Genomic DNA, 14,336 nt, shown 5'->3' on the forward strand with positions numbered 1-14,336 from the left:
ACTGGATTTGAGGCAGACAGATTTGTGTAGGTGCTTGATGTACAGATAAATGCAGTGTGTGGATTTAAAGTTTTAGTGAGCAAATAATTAACAATATTTTACATACACCAGTGAAAATGTTTTATTTTTTTTTAGAAATACCTTACCTCCTCAGAAGTGTGTCTCCTGTCAGGGAGCACCAGAGTGTTAGCCTGGCTGCCCGGTACAATAGTAGATCCAACACTCATCCTGGGTCCAACTAACATGTAGCGTTTGTCTCCAGATCTGTACTGGATGCTGTGACACATTGTCCCATCATAATTAGTCTCTGGGAGATATTTAGAAGTATAGTCGGTGCTTTTTGAACACTGCATTGCAATCAGCACGATGATACTGATGAGAAAAAGAACTGAAACTGAGCCCAAAGTTATCATCAGATAAAGAGTCACATTATTCTCCTCCTCATCCGTTGCAGAACTTTGAACATCAGAAGCAGCAAAAGCCTCTTTGGGCTCCACAACTTTGACAATCACAGTAGCTGTTGCTGAGAGGGAAACGTTCCCATTGTCTTTCACCAGTATGACCAGTTTGTGCTCGGCCTCGTCTGTCTCTGTGAATGAGCGAAGTGTTCTGATCCGTCCTGTATAGCGGTCCAGACCAAAGAGACTGTGGTCAGAGACCTCCTGCAGTGAAAACAGCAACCAGCCGTTATATCCTATATCAGCGTCGTAGGCTCTGACTTTAGTCACCAAGTGTCCTGCGTTCACGTTGCGGGGAATCTCCTCCACACCTTCAGCAGAACCGTTGGAGCTGACTGGATACAGGATGACTGGAGCGTTGTCGTTCTGATCCAGAATGAACACGTTCACTGTGACGTTGCTGCTCAGTGACGGAGTTCCAGAATCCGTGGCGACAACTTGGAACTGGAACGTTTTCAGGGTCTCAAAGTCAAAACGTTTTAGCGCAGATATTTCACCAGTTTCTTGGTTAATATTTAAAAGCACATCAATTCTACCTCCTCTAATATCCCTTGGAATGTAATATGAAATGTGTGCATTATCACTTGCATCAAGGTCAGATGCTTTAACCGAAAATATTGGCTGTGTTAAATCATGGTTTTCAGTAATATAGAAGGTATATGGGCTGAGTGAAAACTGTGGTCTGTTATCATTTACATCTGAGACAACCACACGTATTATCTTTTCAGATGACAATGATGGGTCTCCAGTGTCCTTTGCAACAATTGCAAGTTCATACAAAGATTGCTGTTCTCTGTTTAGTTGTAATTTGGTCACGACAATAAACATACCATCTTGCAAGGATGGAGATATTGTAAAAGGAGCTTCCCGTAGTATAAAGCAGGAAACCTTTCCATTTGGGCCTGAATCCAAATCATTGACACTGATCAAAGCTACTGTTGTTCCAATTCTGGAATCCTCTGGAACTGATTTAGAATATGATGTAACTTCAATCTCTGGAGAATTATCGTTCAGGTCTATTACAGTTACCATCACAGTTCTGTCTGTGGATAAAGGAATAGTTCCCTTATCTGAAGCTTGTATATCAATTTCAAAGCTTTGATTTTCTTCAAAATCAATCAGACCATTCACCTTAATTTCACCTGTGTTTGGGTTTATGCCAAATAAATTTTGTAAATTATTATCCACTTCTTTTCCAAATGAGTAAACAATTTCTGCATTTGCACCCTCATCCAGATCTGTAGCATTAACCTGAATGACTATTGTGCCGGGGGCCGAATTCTCTTTTAAAACAGCAGAATATACATCCTTTGTAAAAACTGGTGAATTGTCATTGACGTCAAGTACCCGAATTAGTAATTCTATTGTTCCAGTCCTCGCTGGTTTCCCACCATCAATAGCTGTGAGCATGAGCTTGTGCTCCCTCATGACCTCTCTGTCGAGCTGCTTCTGTAAAACCAGAAAGGGCATCTTACGGTCTTCGCCTCTCTCCTTTACTTCTAAACGAAAGTGATCGCTGGGGCTTAATCTATATTGCTGAACCGTGAACTGAGCGCCATCGGGGTCACGTGCAGGTTGGAGCTGGAACCTCGCTCCGGGTAATGTCGATTCAAATATCTCGAGTCGTTTCTCCTTCTCTGGGAAGACGGGGGGGTGGTCGTTCACATCCAGCACCGCTACAGACACGTAATGGATTTCCAGCGGATTTTCTAGCACCGTTTTAAGGTTCAGAACGCACGCGTTACTCCGTTCGCAGATCTCCTCCCTGTCCACTTTCCGACTGACATACAGGACGCCGTCGTCTCTATTCAAGCGAAACAGAGGTTCTGTGGAACTGCCAACAATACGATAGTCTCTATCTTTCAATGTCGCCATATCAATTCCTAAATCTTTGGCGATATTTCCAACAGCGCTTCCTTCTTTTACCTCTTCCGAGATGGAATATGTGATCTGGGCGGAAGGTCCGCTCCAAAACGTTACCAAAGCCACCGCGTAAGCGACGCATCGCCATCCCTCTATCCTCGCCGGGCGTCCGTTCCGTCCCATTGTGTAGAACGCCGAAAAATAATGAGAAAAATAGTTCCTGGATTTTATAATTGCATGATCCAGATATCGACTTCGTTCATTTGCAAACTGCGGTCCACTGTGGAGACAGATGTGGCAGAGATTTGTGTTCGAGCCCTTTCCAAGCGTTTACGCGTATCGACACAATGCAGGGTCGGACCGAACGGTGATGACGACAACGCCAAAAGACACACAATTTGCTACTATATCGACACCATGCGATCCAGAACAGAACTGCCAAAACAAAATAAAAAAATAGATCGAAATAAATCAAAATTCTCAGAATGAGGGGAACAATTTGACTATTCTGAGTATTAATACTGAAAGGTAATGTTAAGGATTTTTTTTTCAGCAATGGAATCCAGTCACAACCAACAATCATTTGAAGAAGCCGAACTGACGAAGTATCTAATTATGTGACAGTTCAAGACAAAACGGCCGCACTTAAAAAAAGAAAAAGAGACTCGATTGGCGCTCGGGCCTAAAAAAGAAATCAGCACCACAGACAGCGACATGTCCCACGTCACAGAGGCTTGTGATCGTACTTCAATTTTGTGGAAAACTACATCAGACCGTAGGTTATCTGCATTCCCACAACAACTAAAGTGCCTTTTTTAATATGCAAACAAACAAATGCGTTGTGACGTTGATAAAATGATGTATTTTAATGCAGGCCGACAATAACGAACAGCCCTTGAAATGAAACAAGTCATAATTTCAATGATTATTGCTTGACAGCTATACTCCATTTTTTAATAAGTTAAATTGTCAAGAACAGTCTCATCACCTGAAGAAAAATGTATGTGCGTATGCAATAAATAATAAACTGTTTGTTTCGTTCTGGGTGCAGCGAACAGCTGCTGCTGTCTGGATGTTTTAGCCTAACATTTAAAGTACCCGGTAGATGTTTAGACTGTGGTACAATTTCAAATATATAGAGTGTAGTTAATAAATATTGCATTGCAATAAACGAATATTTATGTCAAAAATGTTGTGAACAAAGCATTCTGCAACATTCCTTTGCATAAAGCCATAAACAATTATATATGCAGTATACCTATATAATTGTTCATATATTTATTGTAATCAATATTGTTTTCAAAAACGAAAGATTAATGCAGCGATGCAACACAAACTATGGCAATTGATTATTAGTAACCAAATATCATTGGTCATACATATTCCTAACCAAAACTGCCTGAAATTAAAGTATCTTCTTACCTCTTCAGATGCGCCTCTCCTGTCAGGGAGCACCAGCGTGTTAGCCTGGCTGCCCGGTACAATAGTAGATCCAACACTCATCCTGGGTCCAACTAACATGTAGCGTTTGTCTCCAGATCTGTACTGGATGCTGTGACACATTGTCCCATCATAATTAGTCTCTGGGAGATATTTAGAAGTATAGTCGGTGCTTTTTGAACACTGCATTGCAATCAGCACGATGATACTGATGAGAAAAAGAACTGAAACTGAGCCCAAAGTTATCATCAGATAAAGAGTCACATTATTCTCCTCCTCATCCGTTGCAGAACTTTGAACATCAGAAGCAGCAAAAGCCTCTTTGGGCTCCACAACTTTGACAATCACAGTAGTTGTTGCTGAGAGGGAAACGTTCCCATTGTCTTTCACCAGTATGACCAGTTTGTGCTCGGCCTCGTCTGTCTCTGTGAATGAGCGAAGTGTTCTGATCCGTCCTGTATAGCGGTCCAGACCAAAGAGACTGTGGTCAGAGACCTCCTGCAGTGAAAACAGCAACCAGCCGTTATATCCTATATCAGCGTCGTAGGCTCTGACTTTAGTCACCAAGTGTCCTGCATTCACGTTGCGGGGAATCTCCTCCACACCTTCAGCAGAACCGTTGGAGCTGACTGGATACAGGATGACTGGAGCGTTGTCGTTCTGATCCAGAATGAACACGTTCACTGTGACGTTGCTGCTCAGTGACGGAGTTCCAGAATCCGTGGCGACAACTTGGAACCGGAACGTTTTCAGGGTCTCAAAGTCAAAACTTTTTAGAGCCAAAATATCTCCATTTTCACTATTTATATTTAGAAATGAAGTTATTTTATTTTGCTTGCTTCCATCTCTGAGGATGTGATATGAAATGAGAGCATTGTCATTCTCATCACAATCAGACGCTTTAACAGAAAACACGGAGCTTCCTGGATCGTTCCCCTCGGTGACATAGAAAGTATAAGGACTCAGTGAAAACTCTGGACTGTTGTCATTCACATCTGACACCACAACACTGATTGTCTTTTCAGATGATAATGGAGGATGACCAGCATCTTTTGCTTGTATTCTCAGATCATATTGTGACTGTTTCTCTCGGTTCAGAGGAGATTTAGTGACTAATGAATACATTTTGTCTTCGAAGGATGGTGTTATCATGAACGGAACATCCTCATCCATAGAACAAATAATTTTTCCATTAGGACCAGAGTCCAGGTCATTTACACTGATGAGAGCAACTGTTGTTCCAGGTCTGGAATCTTCAGGGATGGAGTTTGAGAATGAGGTAACTTTAATCTCAGGTGCATTATCATTAATGTCAACTATTTTAATAATGACACTTTTCTCTGATGTAAGAGGAACCACACCTTTGTCTGATGCTTCAATTTCAACTACATATATATCTTTGTCCTCATAATTCAATGACCCTTTAACAATTATCTCGCCTGTAAATGGATTTACATCAAAAATATTTAATATATTTTGATTCATACTGTTACTGAATGAATAAACTACTTCTCCATTCAAGCCTTCATCTAAATCAGTTGCATTCACTTGTATGACTGTTGTCCCTACTGGAGCATTTTCGTCCAGCATAACAGAATAAACGTCTTTAGTAAAAACAGGAGCATTATCATTAACATCTAAAACGTTTACTAGAATATTCAGATTACCAGATTTTGGAGGTTTACCTCCATCCAGTGCGGTCAGAACTAAGGAGTGACTTCCTGCTGCTTCCCTGTCTAAAGATTTTTGAACAACCAATATCGGTATTCTGTCACCGTCCCCTCTGTCCTTAACTTCCAATCGGAAGTGATCATTCGGGCTTAGTTTATATTGCTGCACAGAGAAAGGACCGCTGTCTTGGTCGCGTGAAGGTTTCAGCTGAAATCGCGCTCCGGGGAGAACAGACTCCGAAATATCCAGTCGTTTGTCTTCTTCCGTGAATCTGGGAGGGTGATCATTTATATCAATCACTTCCACTCCGACGTAATGGACCTCCAGTGGATTTTCTAGCACGGTTTTCAGATTGATTAAACACGCACTGCTTTGCGCGCACACCGCTTCTCTGTCAATCGTTCGACTCACGTAAAGGATGCCGTCGTTTTGATTCACATGAAAAAGCGGATCCGCAGAATCGGAAACAATCCGATACTTCCTGTCCTTCAGAGTGTTTTTATCTATTCCCAGATCTTTCGCGATATTTCCAACAACAGTTCCTTCATTCACTTCCTCAGATATCGAATATCTGATTTGCGCCGAAGCAACGCTCCACAAAAGCACCGCAGCGACGCAGCCGAGCAAAGATCCACGCGCCCTTCGTGGATTCAATCTCCTTTGTTCCATGGTTAAACCCGAACACATCAGTACTCCTTTAGTGGGATAAAATAAAGGTTGAAAAAACGGAATCTAACAATTTCCAGAATATTAATGCACATTTTTTCCTACATATTCATTATTCGTTGCAAACGAGGTATTCACGAAGACCAGCTGTCCAAATATCGAAGCGAGGACGTCAAGAGGCGGAAACAAAATGCAGTGACGACAAGATTGTCGGCTCCTGACATTCTATATTACACTGACACCGTGCGACAAAGCAGGCTGCCGAAAGCGCAATGAGTTATTTTTTATTTATTTTACGGTGCACTTTTACGCATCGCAAATCACTGAAAAAATTCGACTGGGGTCATTAAAAAGAGATGAGGATAATGTCTTTAGGAGACAAACTTTTCCTTTGAACAAAACTGAAATATAAAGTCTTTTTTAAATGGTGTAGATTGCATTTATTCCCAGTATTGTGTTTGTTCCATCATGCATGGAGCTTTACCAATTACATCACTGGGTTTTTTTTATTTTGAGATTAAATGTTTGCTCTCGTCTGAGAATCGAGGCAAGAAAACCAGACTACATAGGTTCAGCACCATTGGCAGCATCTCAGTTCAGCTGTATTGAGAGAATATATTTTTATGTCTGCTATCAGCAGAGAAATCGTGAACCTGACACTTTAAAATAATTTCTTATGATGTGATGCTGCAGCCACTCAGCAGAGAAACGTTATATTTTGTTCTGTCGTATATGAAGAGCCAATCATTCCCAGACTTATGACATTTTACAGCGATCTTCACTCAAGTTATTACGGCTAGCTTTATTTGTTGTTAATTTTATTTTGTTAATGTTTTACATGGGGGGGGGGGGGGGGTTATCTCTTGTTAACGAGGTGAATTAAGTGTCCATCATGGAAGGACTTTCAATGGAAACAAGACCGCAAGGGCTTTTTGAAATGTTCTTCTTAGACATGGTGATTGACTGTACTTGTACTGTAATACATAGTATTGCTTGACAGTAGCTGTACTGCTCTAACATTCTCTCTAATAAATATTTCATCATCATCAATATGGAAGCAATTTGTGGTTTGACTCGAATCACTATTGTGCAATGTCAATGCTGAAGAACTACATTAATTTGGAGTGATATGTTCTGCATATATCACTTTTAAATTCTGCTGACATATTAAAAAAAATGTCATTTTTTTTAAAGTATTTATTTAGGAGTAAAATAGGTAAAAACGTCAAGCTTTCTTTATTATTGGCTGCAACCATGTGAGGCTTTGTAAGAAAAGGTGTTGCATGTATTTTTAATGTCATTGCATCTCTATTTTGTTGCTGCTGTTTATAGCTTGAGGCAATTTTAATCCATGTGTGTTCAGTATGACAGTCACATTTGTAATACTGTATTTGAAATGTAGCCTCTTATAATGAAACATACAAGTTTTGAGGAACAAAAATATATTCAACAGACTTGCTTAGATGAATCTTACCTCCTCAGAAGTGTGTCTCCTGTCAGGAAGCACCAGAGTGTTAGCCTGGCTGCCCGGTACAATAGTAGATCCAACACTCATCCTGGGTCCAACTAACATGTAGCGTTTGTCTCCAGATCTGTACTGGATGCTGTGACACATTGTCCCATCATAATTAGTCTCTGGGAGATATTTAGAAGTATAGTCGGTGCTTTTTGAACACTGCATTGCAATCAGCACGATGATACTGATGAGAAAAAGAACCGAAACTGAGCCCAAAGTTATCATCAGATAAAGAGTCACATTATTCTCCTCCTCATCCGTTGTAGAACTTTGAACATCAGAAGCAGCAAAAGCTTCTTTGGGCTCCACAACTTTGACAATCACAGTAGCTGTTGCTGAGAGGGAAACGTTCCCATTGTCTTTCACCAGTATGACCAGTTTGTGCTCGGCCTCGTCTGTCTCTGTGAATGAGCGAAGTGTTCTGATCCGTCCTGTATAGCGGTCCAAACCAAAGAGACTGTGGTCAGAGACCTCCTGCAGTGAAAACAGCAACCAGCCGTTATATCCTATATCAGCGTCATAGGCTCTGACTTTAGTCACCAAGTGTCCTGCGTTCACGTTGCGGGGAATCTCCTCCTCTTCAGCAGAACCGTTGGAGCTGACTGGATACAGGATGACTGGAGCGTTGTCGTTCTGATCCAGAATGAACACGTTCACTGTGACGTTGCTGCTCAGTGACGGAGTTCCAGAATCCGTGGCGACAACTTTGAACCGGAACGTTTTCATGGTCTCAAAGTCAAAACTTTTTATAGCCAAAATATCTCCATTTTCACTATTTATATTTAGAAATGAAGTTATTTTATTTTGCTTGCTTCCATCTCTGAGGATGCGATATGAAATGAGAGCATTGTCATTCTCATCACAATCAGAAGCTTTGACAGAAAACACGGAGCCTCCTGGATCGTTCCCCTCGGTGACATAGAAAGTATAAGGACTCAGTGAAAACTCTGGACTGTTGTCATTCACATCTGACACCACAACACTGATTGTCTTTTCAGATGATAATGGAGGTTGACCAGCATCTTTTGCTTGTATTCTCAGATCATATTTTGACTGTCTCTCTCGGTTCAGAGGAGATTTAGTGACTAACGAATACATTTTGTCCTTTATGGAGGGTGATAACATGAACGGAACATCCTCATCCATAGAACAAATTATTTTTCCATTAAGATCAGAGTCCAGGTCATTTACACTGATGAGAGCAACTGTTGTTCCAGGTCTGGAATCTTCGGGGACGGAGCTTGAGAATGAGGTAACTTCAATCTCAGGTGCATTATCATTAATGTCGACTATTTTAATAATGACACTTTTCTCTGTTGTAAGAGGAACAGAACCTTTATCTGATGCTTGGATTTCGACTACATATCGGTCTTTCTCTTCATAATCTAAAGAACCTTTAACAGTTACCTCTCCTGTTACTGGATTTATCGCAAAAATATTTAATATATTTTGATTCATACTGTTACTGAATGAATAAACTACTTCTCCATTCAAACCTTCATCTAAATCAGTTGCATTCACTTGTATGACTGTTGTCCCTACTGGAGCATTTTCATCCAGCATAACAGAATAAACGTCTTTAGTAAAAACAGGAGCATTATCATTAACATCTAAAACATTTACTAGAATATTCAGATGACCAGATTTTGGAGGTTTACCTCCATCCAGTGCGGTCAGAACTAAGGAGTGACTTCCTGCTGCTTCTCTGTCTAAAGATTTTTGAACTACTAATATCGGTATTTTACCGTCTTCTCCTCTGTCCTTAACTTCCAATCGGAAGTGATTATTGTGACTCAGTCTGTACTGCTGTACAGAGAAAGGACCGCTGTCTGGATCGATGGAGGGTTTCAACTGAAATCGTGCTCCGGGCAGCACGGATTCCGAAATTTCGAACGTTTTTACTTTTTCCGGGAAAACTGGAGAATGGTCGTTAATATCCATCACTTCCACTTCCACGTAATGGACCTCCAGTGGATTTTCTAGCACGGTTTTCATATTGATTAAACACGTACTGCTTTGCGCGCACACCTCTTCTCTGTCAATCCTTCGACTCACGTAAAGGATGCCGTCGTTTTGATTCACAACAAAAGGCGGATCCGCTGAACTAGAAACAATCCGATACTTCCTGTCCTTCAGAGTGTTTTTATCTATCCCCAGATCTTTCGCGATATTTCCAACAACAGTTCCTTCATTCACTTCCTCAGAGATTGAATATCTGATTTGCGCGGAAGCAACGCTCCACAAAAGCGCCGCAACGACGCAGCCGACCAAAGATCCACGCGCCCTTCGTGGGATCGCTCCTCTTTGTTCCATCGTTAAACCCGGAAAAAATATTATTCCATACACGAGGATAGTGCACAGTACACGTTATAAAAACTGTACCCAGCAATCTCCTCAAAGTGAATATCGACTGTATGTCTCCATGTCCATCATTTGACAAAAAAAAAGGCATTCACAATGGCATGAGCGCAAAAATGTCTGTGCAGATATCGAAGCGGGGATGTTGTGAAGAGGTGGAACGAAAATGCAGTGACGACAAGCTCGTATGCTGCTGACTTTACTTTACACTGACACCATGCGACAAAACGCATTGTTGCTGAAGACCAGATCGTTTTTGGAGTGTGTTTTATACATAGTACAATATTTCACATCTAGAAACAAAAAGGAAAACTCGGGGACTCATTAAAAATATAGCTGAAAGAAGTGCTCAGTAAACAACAACGAAAGTCCTTCAGTTAAACCTCAAAAGATAAAACCATTCGGGATGTTCAGAATAATAATATTCGTCATTATTTCGTTTCTCATATAATGGTTTAATATATTGTACTCAAGAACCGACTTTTTCTGAGGTTGAATTAATGTTATAATCTGCATGTATTTATTTTTAAATAATGCAGCTCAGAAAGTAGCATCGGTAGTTTCTCCCTTGAGCCGGTCCCAAGCCCGGATAAATGCAGAGGTTTGCGACAGCAATGCCATGAGGCGTTAAACTTTCAGAATGAATCATGCAATCGGCTAAAGGTTGATTTGCTGTGGCGAACCCTGATAGGACAAGCCGAAAGAGGAAGAAAAATAAGAAGAATATATGTTATAATGTGTTACCCACGTAAGGAAAATGGGAACCGATAAGAGGCTCAGCACCATGGACAGTAATTCCTTGTAAATCACATCTCCAAGAGTATTACCCAATCATTAGGCAATACATGAGTAATAAAGATAAATGGTACCAGTCAAAAAACCTCAAAAATATATTTTCATCTGAAGAAAAAACGTTTTCCAACAATTTAACAAATATATATATATATATATATTTTTCCAAGTTCAACAAAGTAATGCATCACACTATAAGGGAAGATTATTTAAAGTTTAAATTTCCTGTTGCTATCTTTAAGATCTGAAATACTTATTCATATATCAATACAGAAAACACAATTTTAAGTGAAAATAAGGCAAGACAAATATTTAGGTGCGGCTTACCTCCTCAGAAGTAAACCTCCTGTCAGGGAGCACCAGAGTGTTAGCCTGGCTGCCCGGTGCAATAGTAGATCCAACACTCATCCTGGGTCCAACTAACATGTAGCGTTTGTCTCCAGATCTGTACTGGATGCTGTGACACATCGTCCCATCATAATTAGTCTCTGGGAGATATTTAGAAGTATAGTCGGTGCTTTTTGAACACTGCATTGCAATCAGCACGATGATACTGATGAGAAAAAGAACTGAAACTGAGCCCAAAGTTATCATCAGATAAAGAGTCACATTATTCTCCTCCTCATCCGTTGCAGAACTTTGAACATCAGAAGCAGCAAAAGCCTCTTTGGGCTCCACAACTTTGACAATCACAGTAGCTGTTGCTGAGAGGGAAACGTTCCCATTGTCTTTCACCAGTATGACCAGTTTGTGCTCGGCCTCGTCTGTCTCTGTGAATGAGCGCAGTGTTCTGATCCGTCCTGTATAGCGGTCCAAACCAAAGAGACTGTGGTCAGAGACCTCCTGCAGTGAAAACAGCAACCAGCCGTTATATCCTATATCAGCGTCGTAGGCTCTGACTTTAGTCACCAAGTGTCCTGCGTTCACGTTGCGGGGAATCTCCTCCACACCTTCAGCAGAACCGTTGGAGCTGACTGGATACAGGATGACTGGAGCGTTGTCGTTCTGATCCAGAATGAACACGTTCACCGTGACGTTGCTGCTCAGTGACGGAGTTCCAGAATCCGTGGCGACAACTTGGAACGTGAACGTTTTCAGGGTCTCAAAGTCAAAACTTTTTAGAGCCAAAATATCTCCATTTTCACTATTTATATTTAGAAATGAAGTGATTTTATTTTGCTTGCTTCCATCTCTGAGGATGTGATATGAAATGAGAGCATTGTCGCTCTCATCACGATCAGAAGCTTTGACAGAAAACACGGAGCCTCCTGGATCGTTCCCCTCGGTGACATAGAAAGTATAAGGACTCAGTGAAAACTCTGGACTGTTGTCATTCACATCTGACACCACAACACTGATTGTCTTTTCAGATGATAATGGAGGATGACCAGCATCTTTTGCTTGTATTCTCAGATCATATTGTGACTGTTTCTCTCTGTCCAGAGGATATTTAGTGACTAATGAATACATTTTGTCCTTTATGGATGGTGATAACATAAACGGAACATCCTCATCCATATAAAAAATAACTTTTCCATTCAGACCAGAGTCCAGGTCATTCACACTGATGAGAGCAACTGTTGTTCCAGGTCTGGAATCTTCAGGGATGGAGTTTGAGAATGAGGTAACTTCAATCTCAGGTGCATTATCATTAATGTCGACTATTTTAATAATGACACTTTTCTCTGTTGTAAGAGGAACCACACATTTATCTGATGCTTCAATTTCTATTTCATATATATATTTGTCCTCATAATTCAATGACCCTTTAACAATTATCTCGCCTGTAAATGGATTTACATCAAAAATATTTTGTATATTTTGATTCATACTGTTACTGAATGAATAAACTACTTCTCCATTCAAGCCTTCATCTAAATCAGTTGCATTCACTTGTATGACTGTTGTCCCTACTGGAGCATTTTCATCCAGCATAACAGAATAAACGTCTTTAGTAAAAACAGGAGCATTATCATTAACATCTAAAACGTTTACTAGAATATTCAGATGACCAGATTTTGGAGGTTTACCTCCATCCAGTGCGGTCAGAACTAAGGAGTGACTTCCTGCTGCTTCCCTGTCTAAAGATTTTTGAATGACTAATATCGGTATTTTACCATCATTTATTTTGTTCTTGACTTCCAATCGGAAGTGATCATTCGGGCTTAGTTTATATTGCTGCACAGAGAAAGGACCGCTGTCTGGGTCCCGTGACGGTTTTAACTGAAAGCGTGTTCCGGGTAGAACAGACTCCCAAATACCCAGTCGTTTGTCTTTTTCCGGGAAAACTGGAGAATGGTCGTTAATATCCATCACTTCCACTTCCACGTAATGGACCTCCAGTGGATTTTCTAGCACGGTTTTCAGATTGATTAAACACGTACTGCTTTGCGCGCACACCGCTTCTCTGTCAATCGTTCGACTCACGTAAAGGATGCCGTCGTTTTGATTCACATGAAAAAGCGGGTCCGCAGAATCAGAAACAATCCGATACTTCCTGTCCTTCAATGTGTTTTTATCTATTCCCAGATCTTTCGCGATATTTCCAACAACAGTTCCTTCATTCACTTCCTCAGAGATTGAATATCTGACCTGCGCCGAGGCAACGCTCCACAAAAGCACCGCAGCGACGCAGCCGACCAAAGATCGACGCGCCCTTCGTGGATTCAATCTCCTTTGTTCCATTGTTAAACACGAAAAAACGTCTACTCCACGCACCAGTATAGCGCACACGTTCCAAAAACGTAATCCAGCAAAATCCCGAAAGCGATTTTTTCACATTTTCCTACATAATAAATTGTTTCCAAAAAAAGGCATTTACAATGGCACGATCGCAAAAATGGCTGTGCAGATATGGAAGGGGGGATGTTGTGAAGAGGTGGAACGAAAATGCAGTGAGGACGAGATCGTGTGCTGCTGAATTTTAAGTTACCCTGACACCATGCGACAAAAACTCAGCTGGCTTCGTGGTATGTTTCATGAAAGGAAAATTATTTCACAGCTAAAATCAAGGACGATATTGGATTATTCAGATAAAAAATATTTAGAGAGGGAGTTCTCAATAAACAAACACCCATTCGTTCCTTCAAACAAACTTCAAAATGAACGCCTTCCCAGATGCAGTATGTTAGTATTGTGTTTTCACATCTCAAATCACGGAAATTACGTCAATATATGAAAGATTAAATACAAAAAAACCGAAAAGGGAGGAAAAAAGTCAGCACTAAAGACAGAAATTGCCACCCTCTGACCTCATCATATTTGTTAAACGATAATACTAACTGAAAACAAGTGTGCAGTCATCCACCTTCAACCAGCAAATCTGCTCAAACTGCCACTCAGCACCGTTGACAAAAAACCGAAACAAAAACGTTTTGTTGTGTATAATAAATAAAACATGTGTAATTCCAAGAGATGGCAGATTAAACACAAGTTACTGAAATCTGAACAGAGCCCAATGAAATAAAGCATGCCATGAATGTGGCAATAATAAAAACGAATTCATCATGTTATCATACTTCCAAATATGTCAAAAATACTTTTTACTGCAATACTTGTCATTCACATGCAAT

General features: G+C 40.6%; 3 protein-coding genes across 3 annotated transcripts; all 3 read right to left on the reverse strand.

Moving 5' to 3' along the window:
- Positions 1–131: 131 nt before the first annotated feature.
- Positions 132–2,504, reverse strand: LOC137914242 (protocadherin alpha-5-like). The gene has a single exon (XM_068757845.1). The coding sequence runs from the start codon at positions 2,502–2,504 to the stop codon at positions 132–134; it is 2,373 nt and encodes a 790-aa protein (XP_068613946.1).
- Positions 2,505–2,900: 396 nt separating this feature from the next.
- Positions 2,901–6,101, reverse strand: LOC137914243 (protocadherin alpha-8-like). Its single transcript, XM_068757846.1, has 2 exons — positions 3,744–6,101; positions 2,901–2,930 (listed from the first exon to the last, which is right to left on the reverse strand). Exons 1-2 carry the CDS (start codon positions 6,099–6,101, stop codon positions 2,901–2,903), a joined length of 2,388 nt encoding a protein of 795 aa, XP_068613947.1.
- A 1,456-nt stretch (positions 6,102–7,557) lies between these two features.
- On the reverse strand, positions 7,558–13,449 carry LOC137914244 (uncharacterized). The gene is made up of 2 exons (XM_068757847.1): positions 11,092–13,449; positions 7,558–9,933 (listed from the first exon to the last, which is right to left on the reverse strand). Exons 1-2 carry the CDS (start codon positions 13,447–13,449, stop codon positions 7,558–7,560), a joined length of 4,734 nt encoding a protein of 1,577 aa, XP_068613948.1.
- Positions 13,450–14,336: the final 887 nt, after the last annotated feature.

Source organism: Brachionichthys hirsutus, unplaced genomic scaffold (genome assembly GCF_040956055.1).
Source record: "Brachionichthys hirsutus isolate HB-005 unplaced genomic scaffold, CSIRO-AGI_Bhir_v1 contig_1476, whole genome shotgun sequence".
Lineage (NCBI taxonomy): Eukaryota > Metazoa > Chordata > Actinopteri > Lophiiformes > Brachionichthyidae > Brachionichthys > Brachionichthys hirsutus.